General features: G+C 35.6%; 1 protein-coding gene across 11 annotated transcripts in view; it reads left to right on the top strand.

Moving 5' to 3' along the window:
* PCM1 (pericentriolar material 1) overlaps window positions 1-13,815 on the top strand; it is a 42,382-nt gene that overhangs the window by 4,577 nt on the left and 23,990 nt on the right. For 7 of the 11 annotated variants that reach the window (XM_068681462.1, XM_068681461.1, XM_068681467.1 and 4 more), the window contains exons 3-14: window positions 17-262; window positions 1,289-1,561; window positions 2,133-2,303; window positions 2,487-2,603; window positions 5,918-6,095; window positions 8,485-8,594; window positions 9,021-9,237; window positions 10,457-10,655; window positions 10,939-11,115; window positions 11,842-11,999; window positions 12,151-12,362; window positions 13,610-13,764. In XM_068681462.1, the coding sequence (XP_068537563.1) occupies window positions 17-262; window positions 1,289-1,561; window positions 2,133-2,303; window positions 2,487-2,603; window positions 5,918-6,095; window positions 8,485-8,594; window positions 9,021-9,237; window positions 10,457-10,655; window positions 10,939-11,115; window positions 11,842-11,999; window positions 12,151-12,362; window positions 13,610-13,764 (2,213 nt within the window). The remainder of the gene's footprint in view (window positions 1-16; window positions 263-1,288; window positions 1,562-2,132; window positions 2,304-2,486; window positions 2,604-5,917; window positions 6,096-8,484; window positions 8,595-9,020; window positions 9,238-10,456; window positions 10,656-10,938; window positions 11,116-11,841; window positions 12,000-12,150; window positions 12,363-13,609; window positions 13,765-13,815) is intronic. The other 4 variants (XM_068681471.1, XM_068681466.1, XM_068681469.1 and 1 more) reach the window with 2 other exon arrangements.

Genomic DNA, 13,815 nt, shown 5'->3' with positions numbered 1-13,815 from the left:
TTTCCTTTGCCTTAAGGACTGGGGAAGTCAACAGAAAAAAGCAAACAGATCATCAGAAAAAAACAAGAAGAAGCTTGGTGGAGACACAGAAACGAGGCTTACTAATGATATATCTCCAGAATCTTCACCTGGAATGGGACGACGGAAGACCAGGATTCCTCATAGTTTTCCTCATGCACGATACATGACCCAGATGTCTGTTCCAGAGCAGGCTGAACTAGAAAGACTTAAGCAAAGAATAAACTTCAGTGATCTGGATCAGGTTTGTGTGAATACTAGCTTCCACTGTAAATGTGACTACAAAAATGAATAAAGAAAGCTTTCATAAGCAACTTAGATTTAAAAATAAATAAATCTCATGTTCTGTGGGAGCCAAATCACAGCTCCAGTTCTGAACTTGAGGAAACTGGAAAGTTGAAGACCATGGCTTTCCTATGCCTGAGGGTATGCCATCAGTCTTCACTTTGTTTGTCTCAATTATTAACAAATGTCTGTGTCCTTAAATGAGTATTTATTACTCATCATACTTGTCTGCCACTTGGAAATTTCTGTTACCTTATTTGAAAGTATGTTCTTAAAATGACATAGTTTGTGATTCTGACCACTGCTATCCTTGTGCATTAAGCAGAAGAGCAGCATTAAGAATTGCTGCTCTGTAGTACAGCGAAAGGCACATCATGAATTCTTGAGCCATAACTGTTTCTTTGGGAATATTGGCATATTTAGCCTTCCCTTGTCCAAAGCAATGGGAAGTGAGGGATTATCTCACTGTCAACAGAGTGATAAATTTGTGCTAACAGTTTCAGAATAGAGGTTTGTTAATCTTTACTAAAGCTTGCTGTTAACTTGTTTGGGTTGTGAAGATTATCTTTCAAACGTGATTCATTGTTTTGACTTAGACTATAAAAACCAGGCAGAGCTGCTTCCAGAAATGTATGTTATTGGAACAAGTTGGTGTTCAGAAGTTTTTAAAGAAAAGCTAAAATATGAGATTATATTCTGCAAGTTTATGCTGTTCTTGTTTGGTTTTATGATTCTCTTAAATACCTGGAGAAGTAGGATGCCGTTCACTATAGCAAAGGCGGAGGCCACAGCAAGGTTGAGGAGCTGAGCTTTGTGTGGGAGTGCAGATCCCTTCCACTTCTCAGCTGTTCTGGGAGGGTGGGCTGCTTTCTGGAAACTGTGACAGAGACCACTGGCACGGTCTTGATTAGTGAAACTAATCAGAGCTGAGAATATATTGGAGAAAAAAAATAAAGCAATTGTTCTTTGTTTTGTTTGTTTATAGAGAAGCATTGGAAGTGATTCTCAAGGCAGGGCAACGGCTGCTAACAACAAACGTCAACTTAATGAAAACAAAAAACCATTCAACTTCTTGTCACTGCAGATAAACACTAACAAAAGCAAAGGTCCTGCGTCAGATTCCCAAAAAAAAGAAAGCGGGATACCGTTGCAATGTAAAGAGTTGTTTGAAGCTGCTCTAAGTAAGGATTTCTTGCAGAATTGTCAACTCTCTCATCAAGAAGATGGAAGAGGAGAACCAGCTATGGATAGCAGCCAGGTACTTGCTTAGCCTGTAAGGTCTACAGAATAAGCACTCTTCAAAAGGTTTTACTGACCCTATTACTTTTCAGGTGCATCTTTCTTAATTTCCAGTATAACTGTTGTAGTTAAACTTGTATTGTATGTCCTTATTAGTAAATACTGTTCTACAAGGCAACCTGAGGAAAAGATGAAACCAAGCTTAATGTGTTGTCCATTAGACCTTACTGTCCATTTATTCCCATTTTTAAAAAGTACTAATTTTCATCATAGAAGTTAGTTCTCTGTTATACAGTTTGAGGAAATAGTCTCATAGTTCAGTATTTTCATATGTTAGTAGTATTAGTTCAACTCTGTTAAGGCTATGTCAACAAGAAGCCCTGTGCTTCAGCACTTTATGCATGCATACATGTATATTCTTGTTATAAAGGCTTTTGACTTATAAGCACATTTCTGTAAGTGGTTAAATGATCGAAAGTCCAGTATGCCACCCTATTGCTGCTACTTTACTGTTGCTGTCACCATGTTTTGTGCATTACAGACCTTACAGCTGTAGCTGAATGCATTCAGTAATTTCAGTGTCTTTACAGATTGTGAGCAGACTAGTTCAAATTCGCGACTATATTGCTAAGGCCAGCTCCATGCGGGATGATCTTGTAGAGAAAAATGAAAGATCGGCCAATGTTGAGCGTTTGTCACACCTTATAGATCACCTTAAAGAGCAGGAGAAATCCTATCTGAAATTTTTGCAAAAGATGCTTGTAAGTTTGAGAACATAATGTATTTGTTTCTGCACTGTAAGATTTGATTTTTATAAGGAGTTCACTGTTGCTGTTTTGATGGTGCTACTGGGGGTGTTGGTTTTTGAGATGTAGTACCTTCCATAATTCATTTTTACCACCCCATTTGCATAGCTCTTGATTTATGCCACTGAAATATTTCAGGCTAGAGAAAATGAGGAGGAGGATGTTCGGACTATAGATTCAGCTGTGAGATCTGGTTCTGTAGGTGAGAGCACATCGCTAAACATTGATGTGCAGTCTGAGGCTTCAGATACCATGGTAAGCTGCTTTTTAGTAATTTAGTAATTAAAGTGCTAGAAGTGAAGGCTCGTGTGGGTTTTGTTTTTTCCTCCTAATTGTTGTGACAGTGACATGATCTGCAGTTAATTCAAAAATACTAAATTCCCTAACCTTCTGTTCAGGAGGTATACATGCACATGTGGGACTTTCTTCAATATGAATTTAAAAATCAATACTTCTGTCACAACAATATCTCTGATAGTTTTTCTTTAATCTTTGTTCAAAGGAGATTGAAGGGTTAAATGTGTATTTCGGTAAAGGTATGCACGGAACTGATGTAGGAAGGAATAGTTTTTCATGCGACTTTTCATCTGTAAGTTTTTCTGTTGGTGGGAAAACTTACTGGTGTTAGGTAGGGATGAGAGGGTTATAAATGAGTGATCAGTGAGCTGTTGGTCAAACACCTTCCTAGTCATATGGTAGAAATACTGGCTGAACACAGAAGTTTCTCTTTTTTTTTTTTTTTTTTGAGAGATGGGCATCTGTTAGAAAACATTTTCTGAATTAATCCTGAAATTCACAGACCATCTTCTTTCCTATCTATAAAACCTCTATATCACAGGCAGTTCTTGTAGTAGGCAAGTTAAACTGCTGTCCTGTGTTCTATGTCTTCCAATACTTCCAATGCACTGAGGAAAAATAATAGCTGGTGCTCTTGTACCCAGTTAGTACTCAGTGCTCCACAAATGGTAACTGAAGTGCTTAGAAGTAAAGCAACAGTTAAGATCCTAAGGGATCTTTGTAATTACATTCTGAAATATTTTTTGCTGCTGTAAAGAAATTCAAGTACAGACAGGGAATATGTATTTTTAACTTTATAAAATTTAATTTAAAAATGGAAAAAGACCAGATTTCAAGAGGTATTAATATAAACATGCATTTTTCTTCATCTTTGCAAAAGGAGCTCTGGTTTGCCATTTGGCTCTTCATTTTGCAGCTGATTTCTCTTTATACGCAGTTCAAATATATGCAGAATGAATGCTGCTGCTCTTGTCAAGTTGATTGCTATGTGGAGTTTCATTGTTACACATTGTAAGAATGACTAAAAATATCTTTGCTTTTTAGTAGATTTTATTTGGTAGTAGTTTTCAGTATATGCCAAGATACAAGTGGGTTGGTTTGCAGCTTAAAAATGCGTGCTAAGCTGGAGTACAAAATCTAATATACTAATTGTTTAGCAAAGGAGGTGTCTTTGAGCTTTTATCCCTGCATTGAGGACAAACTGGGGAATTCAGCTTTACAAGAACAGGTTACAGACATTGGTGTTAGAGCAAGACCTAAAGAGAAAAGCGACACAGCTGCCCTGAATGACAGGGAGATCTGGCCTTGTAGAATTAATAGCCAAGGACATGGATTGTCATCTAAGGTACACCTCAAAATATTATTTTAGCCTCAGAAACATGGTTTATATATGCTGATTTTATTTTTGTCCCTGTTAACCTGCTTCAGATGTATTTGTTACCTATTGTTGAATGTTTCCATTTGCCCAGCTTATCTGTATCTAGCTGTCCTCTCACTGAATTCATTTTCTTTACCTAGAGTTGTTTTCTTTGCTTAACAGCATTCTCTTCTCAAGTGTCAATACTGGTAGAGAAAATAATACTTGTAACATCTAACTACATCAGCTGTACAGAAGGTGTTCTGACGGAGTGATAGATGACCCTTCCAAATTCTCTGATCTCTTTCAAGGAAAGCATATTGTAAATTGGGCTTTCAGACGCTTGTCACAGTAATTTCAGAAATTTTTGGGGGAAAAATGAATTGGGGAGTTAGATGTCAGTTGTTCCATGTTTTTTGTAATAGATTTTCATAAAAATCTCTGGTTGGAAGTTGAAGGCCAGAATGTCTTGGAGTCTAGAATTTGATATGTTTGTAGGTTTTCTACAGCTTTGTCTTCATTTCTGATTAAAAAAATAAAACAGGCATTTTTTATAAATCAAACGTTTAAATGTTTTGTCAAGCTTATCATTTTAATCGTAGACCTAAACCTGAGAAGTTTGTTTTTTAATGAACACTGGCAAATCTGGTACTTCACGGATTAAAGCTTAGGTTACTAATTAGGTGTGTGAGACTCAAGAGACCCAGAGTTTTTCCATTTCCTCCCTCCATTCCTTCCCTTGTTGATTTCATTGTGCCTCTACTCTGCTTTATACACTCAAACACTTAGCAGGAAAGTTTAGTGCCAGTTGCAGTGCATGTTTTAGTGATGCTTCTCTGAGAAGCTGAGAATTCGAGATGTGTTCTCCCTTGTCTGCTGGGAAGCTGAGTTCCGTGGTACCCAGGACATGTTAATAAAATACCTATTCTGACTTTCAGTGCTGAGTTTGTTTTGCATTTAGAGAATTTTGTCTTTTAGGAACTCAGCACTATGTGGAGAGATAATGCTTTTAAGACAGGAATTCATAAATATTTGAAGAGAATATTGCTAAGGAAAAAGAGGCAAAATTTTCCATGTTTTTATCTGCATAGTGTAATAATCAAACTTAAACAGGAGCGGGATCTTTACCTGTGGGATGTCTCCCTGAAATACGTAATTTGCTGATAATTCCTGAAAAAAAATTTCCAATTATTAATTAGGGTAGTAAGAGGAAAGTAATTTTTTTCCTAATGTATTTTAACTGTACAACATGCTTTCATTCCTTCAGTTTATTTCTATATGGTTGAAAATAGAGAGGGGTTTGTGCATGTCTTGTCTTGAAATTGGTTTGCCAAAGTCTAGGTGGGGTAGTTGAGTAGCTGTTGCAAAAATGTAGCGTGCAAAACTAAATACACACTGTAGAATCACAGAATGGCTTGGGTTGGAAGAGACCTTAAAGGTTATCTAACTCCAACCCCCCTGCCATAGGCAGGGAAATAGGTTAGAGAAGAATAACTACGCAAAATTTTCTGCTGAAAATATAGAGATTTTAGGTTAGTAAATCAACCTAGATCTTGTAACTCCATGATACCACGCCTTATGTTGCTTAGCTTTAGCAGTCTTATAAATGTATGTACTCTGCTGTGAATTTATGATTTGAAGGATGGAGGGATGCTTGGCTTAGTCTTTGGGACGTGCTAGGTGGCTGACGGGATTTCTAAAGAAAACTTTACCCCAGGAGTGGTAGGCATATCTTGGTGGTACAGTTTTCCTCCTGTTATGTCTAAAATTCTTAGACTGAAAATGTTTCACCTTTCAGGTAGCCCATTTCACTTGCACCAGGCTGTTTGATTCTATTTAAGTCCTGCTTTTGAAAGCAGTGGTACTTTCCAAGTAAATCGTAGTGGTTATGGCAGTGCTTTTCTGTATCTTTTAGGCCAGAGATCCTCAACAGGAAGCTAAGGAGGAGCTGGAAAACTTGAAGAAGCAGCATGATTTATTGAAAAGGATGCTACAACAGCAGGAACAATTAAAGGCTCTTCAAGGAAGACAGGCAGCTCTTCTTGCTTTGCAGCATAAAGCAGAGCAAGCGATTGCTGTCATGGATGATTCTGGTATGTGGAATGACGGTATCTGTCATAGCTATGGTAGCGTGCTGATTAAATCATTAAAGCTGCGATTGTAGAATACATTTTTTATAATCTTTAAAATCTTACTGCAAGGTCTCTATTTATGAAAAAAATGACTAATACTGTAAAATAATGTGTCAATTAAAAACATGCAGTTGATTTCTGTGGCTTACTTGTAAAATTCTAAATGTGTGTTGTTTTTCCCTAAGAACTGGTCTACCAGCTCAGATTAGGAGTCTGCCTCTTCTGTCCCTCCATATATCTTGGCCATAGGCAGTCTGAGGTTTTTATTTTATTTTATTTTTCTTGTTTCTGTTTTTGTTTGCTTTTTTTTTAACGGGTGGTTGCTTGACAGTTTAATAGCCATTGATAGACAAAGGGTTTATGCAGTAAAAGGAGGACGTTGCTAAAGCAGTACATAAGCAAATATGGAACTAGAACTCTAAAATTCATTGCCCTGTGTATTTTGAGGTGGCTCTCACAATAGTGTACCGCCATTATGTTACAACCTTCAGTTGAAAAACATTCTTCTAATCAGTTTTCATACACGCCCAACTTTTTAAAAGCTATCTTTAGAACAGAGACTTCTCTGTTATGTACTTAAAGGTTGCCAGCAGAGTTATGTTTTCTCAAATGCTCAATTCTGAAAGGTCATAGTTGTTTTAAGCGCCATTGATGTGTGAGTTATCTTACGTTGTTCTTTGTTGCGGGTTAGTCCTTTTAGCTTATAATAAGAAAATAATTTTTTTTGCATATGATACCCTTCGTCTATGTCTCCACAAATCGTGTTTTTTGTTTTCCTTGCAAATGAGGTAGATTACAGTTGTGTGCAATCCTAGGGAATGATGTTTTTGTACTGAGTAACTTCATGTTCAGACCGTGTTACTGTTCTTCTTGTTATTTATAAGATTATATGTTATTTATTATATTATTTATTTATTAGATTATATGTTATTTATTATACAAGATATATAAATATATCTTGTTCTTTGTTCTTCTTGTTACCTCTTCCCCATAAAAGCTGTCATTAGGCTTCATTAGAAGGCTACGTGGAACAGCAGTTCTTATTACAGTTGGCTTTTGTATTCAGTATAACTTAATTTGTAGGGAATACAAGCATTGATACCTGTATTTTATGACAAGTCCAAGTTTCCGTGTTCTGATGAGCTCCTCTTTGTGTTCTCTTTTCCTGTTCTTGATTAGATACGCTATGGGACAGCAGGTAGAACTAGCTAGGAAAATTAGATTTTACTATAGGAAGAGAAGCAGAGAAGCTGGTAGAGAGCTTGTAGAAAGCTACTACAGGAGCAAAAGTAGCAAGCTGCTTTAAAGGGATTTTCTTGCTTCTTTCTAAAATGGCTCCCAGTAACTGTTTTTCTCCTATGTGCTGTACTGCAGTAGATCTGTGGTGGAATCTTCTCTCTCCACTTTCCTCAGAATAAACAAAGCTCTGTTCACAAAGTGGGTAGAAAATAGGATTGCTTATGATAAATTAGGACTTTGTTGTTATTTTTATTTATGTAGTATTTCCAGTGATGTCACCCTTACTAAGTTTCTTACTGCTATTTGTGTTGACTTACTTAAAGCTGTAAAATATACCAGAATTGTAGGGCAGAAAATTGGTTCAAATTCAATGTAGGGCAAAATAACTTGCTAAATGTTTTTGTATTTGAGAATAGCAGAACTTTATTGTGACCAGAGCAGATAATAAAGTCATGATCTATGGGGAAAAATAAATATTTATGCTTGGTTGTCTAATGAAGTATTGATTTATATCTGGAGAGAAAGGAGTTGTTTGAGCCTCTGAACTGTCAGTTCCATATCTTAGTACTGTTACAGTCTGAGCTTTCAAGGAGGAAAACATTTGTGCTTTTTTTTTCTGTAAAGGTTTTTCAAGGATGAAACCTTGAGACTTTGCAACTGTAAAAGTTATGATTTAAATCAAGATGAAAGCTTGGTGTGCTGCTTAATATTTTAAGGAAGTAAATTAAATGCAATATGCTTTAATTTATCTCTACTGGGTAAAAGAAGTAATTTAATATTAGTAATTGTTTTTTATAAACAAAATGTTTCCATCAACCCGAAAAAATTTGGTTATATTTGTTTTGCTGACCTTTTTTTGCAAAACAGAGTTCTAATTTATAGTCTTTTTTTCTATATCCTTTTCATGAAGGAGCTGTAAGTTGACTTGCAAGGGAAATAATCTTTCAAAGTTAAAGTTGTTGGGAAGGCCACAGCATTAAAAGTAAATGCTGCTGTTTTAAAAGGTAGAATATTGTAATGCTTGTTAAACCAGGCATTTTCATCAAATGGCCTTTTATTTCTTTGCTGTAAGCAAGCACTAACGTTTTTCCTCCTTTATCTGCATGCCCAGTTGTAACAGAGACTACAGGTAGTGTTTCAGGAGTAAGTCTCACATCAGAACTGAATGAAGAATTAAATGACTTAATTCAACGCTTTCATAACCAGCTGCACGATTCTCAGGTCAGTTCTTGCATTGCGCTTTAAGTTCTACTGTTGTCTGTTTTTCTTACTATTTTGAACATTAATTAAAATGTTTGCCTTACATATTTGTATTCATCTACTGGTGGAATAATTAGGGCTCTTCCAAATCTGAAAACTCAGCATCGTTGTGTTCCTAAGGGTTATCTAAGACTGATCTATCCTTTCTGTCTCACAGTTCTTCATGAAAGTCCAAAGAAATAATTTCAATATTGCTGTATAATGATAAATAAATTTAATACATAATTGGGATATCATGAGACTGTTTTCAGTATCATTTTCACTTTATTATAATGTTCTTTGTTCTGTTGTTGAGCCTAGCAAGCCTATAAGACGGCTTTTAGTTTCTAACAATATATTTTGCTTTTTTGCATGGTACTTTGAATAAAACAAAGTTACTCTTTTTAGACACAGTCTGTGCCAGACAATAGAAGGCAAGCAGAAAGTCTTTCACTTACCAGAGAGATTTCACAAAGCCGAAACTCCTCGGTGTCAGAACACCTGTCAGATGAGAAGGCACAGCTTTTTAACAAGATGCGGATGTTGCAGGGTAAAAAGCAAAAAATGGATAAACTGTTAGGAGAACTTCACACACTTCGTGACCAACATCTAAATAACTCCTCTTGTAAGTAAACATAAGCAGAATTATATCTCTTCAAAACTACAGTTTATTAAATATGTTTGTAAGGTGGTCTTTCAATTTGTGACTGGATAATGAATTGTCAATGTAGTAGGTGATCAAGCTGTGATGGAGCAATGTTATGTAATAGGTTTTTAATGCAGTAAAAGTTTCAGGCTTGATGGAGAGCTAGACAAGCACAAATGAGTTTTTTTGCTAGTAGCACTTATTGTAGCATTATTACAGTTGACTAGTGAGGTTGTGATGACTGGATTTTTTTCTTCAAGGCTTGTCAGTGATACTTCTGACTCCTGGAGCATACCACATGAACTTTCTGTACTGTATCACAGTACAGAATTTATGTACTCTGTACTTCTGAATACAGAGTTAAGAGCTCTATGGCAAGATCAGGTTTGATTTTTTTCTGCTGTTCAAGGAACGTCTCATCCACTAATCAATAGGGACTTGGATTACAGGTCATACCAGAGAAGCTCATCTGTCTGAATGGATTAGATTTTTCTGTTTTGTTTCTTAGATGACTTTCCTATCCTTAAAGCCTTCATGTGGGCCTACTATTTGTTACAACATTCTACTTCTACCTTCACATTTACCCTGGTGAAGCTTTGTTATATAGCTAGAAATTACTGAGGGATGATATTGTGTAGTCTGAACATTAAGAAATGAGCGTGCTCCTATAGAAGGGCAGAGGGGTTTGATAGTTACATTACTGTAACCCTTTCTTCCTACATGCGTTTAAATGAATGTATTTGGATGTGATTTTAAGTAGCTGGACAAAGCAAACATCAGATCTTAAAGCCATGTTCTAAAGCATATGGATACAAGAGCTTAAGAGTTTTAAAAAAAAAAAAGCTAGAAGTTTTTTATTATGTTGAAACATTGAAACATTAAGTTTCAAGAAAAGCAATTCATCCACAAATTAGCCCTTAAAAGTAGTCCTAGGGCAGACTGACAGCGCGAAAGCTGCTGCTTTGAAGTTTGATATAGCTAAAGAGAGCTGACTTAAGTATTGTTTACAGAAGCTGCCTGTTACTGTCTGATGGCATTGCCTTTCATGAAACTTAAGACAGAAGGTCTTGTTCTTTTGAGAGAGGTGTTAATTGCTGCTTTGTATGTTGATAATATTTTCTGTAGTTACATTTTAAAGAAATTCAGATAGGCGAGTTCCTTTTTGCAGGTTGTTATGATATATATGTCTTTTCTGTAGTTTTTCCTGCTTCAGGTTCTCCTCAGAGGAGTATTGACCAAAGAAGTACAACTTCAGCTGCTTCTGCTCCTATAGGAGTGGTAACTGTTGTCAATGGTGAATCAAATAGTCTGGCATCTGCTCCCTATCCTCCTGATACCCTGGCTTCTCAGAATGAGAGTGAAGAGGACGACAACTTAAATCCAACAGAAAAGCTTCAGTAAAAGTTCTTTAATATTTTTTCCATAATCTGCTTCAGTGATTTTGAGTGTTAAGTTCTAGGTTGTTTATAGTAAGTTCTGTGTTAAGAAACTTCATATTTTAATGTACCCGATTTAGTATCATGGACTACTTAGATGGTCATGGATAGTAAAATGAGTGCTCAACTTGAAGCAGAAATTGCTTACAGCTAGGAAAATTACAGTAAATTTTAAGAACTATAAATATGTCTCTGTATTTTTCATTGGTTTAGTTAATATAACAAACATTTTTTTTCTCCTCAGGAAGCTAAATGAGGTTCGTAAGAGGCTGAATGAATTGCGTGAGTTAGTTCACTACTATGAACAAACATCTGATATGATGACAGATGCTGTGAATGAAAACACTAAGGAAGAGGAAGAAACAGAAGAGTCAGAAAGTGATTCTGAACATGGGGATCCACAGCCTGTTACAAATATTAGGTTATCATAATTTTTGTTGTTCTAAAGCTTTGTAGGCAACTTGTCACAGTTATCCTGAAGCAATACAAGATTTTAATCAACTAGAAGCAATTAATTCCGTGGTTACGTTAACTTATTTACATTAATATTTACATTAATTTTTCCAAAATTTTAATTTGAAGTAGCTTTCTTGTATAGATTATTACTAATCTTGTACTACAGCAAATGTAGGTTAATTCGTACATTTAGAAAATCATTATAAGGAATTAAAAAATCTGTAATCACTCTAGACTTAAGCGCTCAAATGTGTATGAAATTCCATTAGAAGATTAACGGGCCTGGATCTAGAAAAATAGAATAGAAACAACCTTCAGGGTATAGATGCATTTGAGTGTGCACTGAGGATCTTCACTGTGCAGAAATAAATACTAATTTGGCTATGAATCATGTAAAGCTTTTGGTGAAGATGTACACATTGAAATCCTCTTGTAAGCTGATGTTGTAAATGCAGCAGGGAGATGATTTGTAGTTGCTTCTGATTGTTTTTAAAACAATCTGTTGGAGAAATTCTGAACAGCAGGACTAATTTTAGAAGGGAATTTTAGGAGGGATTAACTTGTTTTTTTATTACAAAGGATCGGGAAAATAGGCACATTTTTATAAAAGCCAGTTAATAAAATGGTTGAAGTAAAATTCCATCAATGCCAGTTCTTAAAAAGCTAACATAAGTAATGCATTTTACCCTAGAAATCCTCAGGGAATCACTAGCTGGAGTGAAATAAATAGCAACTCAAACGTGCAGTGTGGAACTAATAACAGAGATGGAAGACATCTTAATACAGACTGTGAAATAAATAACCGATCTGCTGCTAATATAAGGACTCTAAAAATGTCTTCTGCTCTAGGTATGTTCTATTTTTTTTTAATAATTTCAGTTTAGTTTTGATATCCACGTGATGTTTTGTGGGAGAACTATGTTTGAGCAAAATGTTAAGTCAGCAGTTCAGTAATATGTCATTAGTACTGTTTTGTTTCCTCCCCTCTCCACACCTCCAGACTGCCATAATAGGGAGGATGACAAAGAGACTGACCTACCACAAGGTGAAGATGATGAAGTGGAAGAAGATAGAGCTAGTGAAGATTCCATACCTAGTCACAGAAGCAGCCTGGGTGATGCTGCAGATGCTGAGTTTGAGCAGAAGATTAATAGGCTCATAGCTGCAAAGCAGAAACTGAGGCAGTTACAAAACCTTGCTGCTATGGTGCAGGTACTTTTAAAATATAAATCCCTGTACAAAAATATAACTTTTATTCATTATTTCACGTAACATATGAGTTTGAAGAAGGGAGAAACTCTTGCTTAGCTTGCTATTTATAATATGCGTTATTAGGCTGGGGAAAGGAGACACTGATTTGTCTGAGGTTGATGCTTCTCAATTTCAAATCTGTAATTTTCCTGAGGGGCACTAAACTAAGACAAGAATGGCCTTAATAGTTAACTTTAGCACTGGATTATTAAAAACAAAACAAAAGGCTTCTTGTGTGTGTGTGTGTATATATATATATATATGTATATAAAGAGTATTGATGTACATTTTTAAGCTTCTAATGAATATTCATCAATTTTAGTTCTGGAATCCTAGGTTTTGCAGTGTTGTTTCATTTGGGAAAAATGAATTTTTTTGATTAAAATCTTCAGATGTATTTGAAGTGTTGCAACATGTTTGAGTGGGATTGGGGGGATATTTTTTTTTTAAGACTCTCAAGGGCCAGCTGTGAATTAACTGTTTTAGTTTAAATGTCTCACTAATTTTCATGATTTATATTAAAAAGAGCTTTTCACAAATCTAATGTCTCTATGGAAACCTTACATCTAAGCACCATCTAATTTTATGTCTGCACAGATTTGTATGAGAGACAGGGAAAGTTTTATGTGAGAAGTCTAAAATCAATCTGAGTGAGAATGTTTCATAATAGCAACAGTGTAGATAGTATATAGCTATTTCAAGATTATACTGCTGTCAGAAAATTCTCAGCATCTGCATTAGGCTTGTTTTTTTTATGATCCCTACAGAGATGTTAGCTACATAGTGGTATCAATCAGAATTAGAGATAATACAGCAGCGTTTAAAAAAATAGCAAGTCTTCAATCTTTCCCTCATATTTATGAGGTTTGCATCTTTGCAATCAGTAATAGTACTGTAGGTTTGTGTGGCTGTGTCATGCTGGGGAAAAAAAAAAGAAGCAGTGGCTATAGCTCTGTATTTTCAGATTCACTTGAGAGCTATGAATACAAAAATTCGCAAAAAAAAAAAAATGGAATAGAGAACCATGATTTAAGGTATCTTTAAGTCAGGATGACATGAAGGTAACCTCTCTGTTTATCATTTGAACTAAAGGTAAAACTGTATAGACTATTTAGTTTAGAATAAAATAATTTAGTTTGACAAACTGAACTTGTTTTTTTGTGTATCAATTTGAAAATAGCCTGACTACCTTTCTAACACCCTTTCAGGATGACGATCCAGAACCTCAAGCACCAGCTGCAAATGCATCTAATATGGGTGACTTGTTTTTGGGTGAGATGGAAGAGACAAAGCAACAACCAAATAATGTCCGAGCTAGTACCAATAAGATGCAAAAAGATGTAGGACTGAATGAAAAAGCAAGGTATGTCTTTGCCTAATGACAGTAGAATCATGCTTTAAGTTATGTCTTGTC

This window comes from Anas acuta, chromosome 4 (genome assembly GCF_963932015.1).
Source record: "Anas acuta chromosome 4, bAnaAcu1.1, whole genome shotgun sequence".
Taxonomy (NCBI): Eukaryota; Metazoa; Chordata; class Aves; order Anseriformes; family Anatidae; genus Anas; species Anas acuta.
Note: the sequence above shows the minus strand (reverse complement) of the source record. Positions and strands in the feature narration are given on the sequence as shown.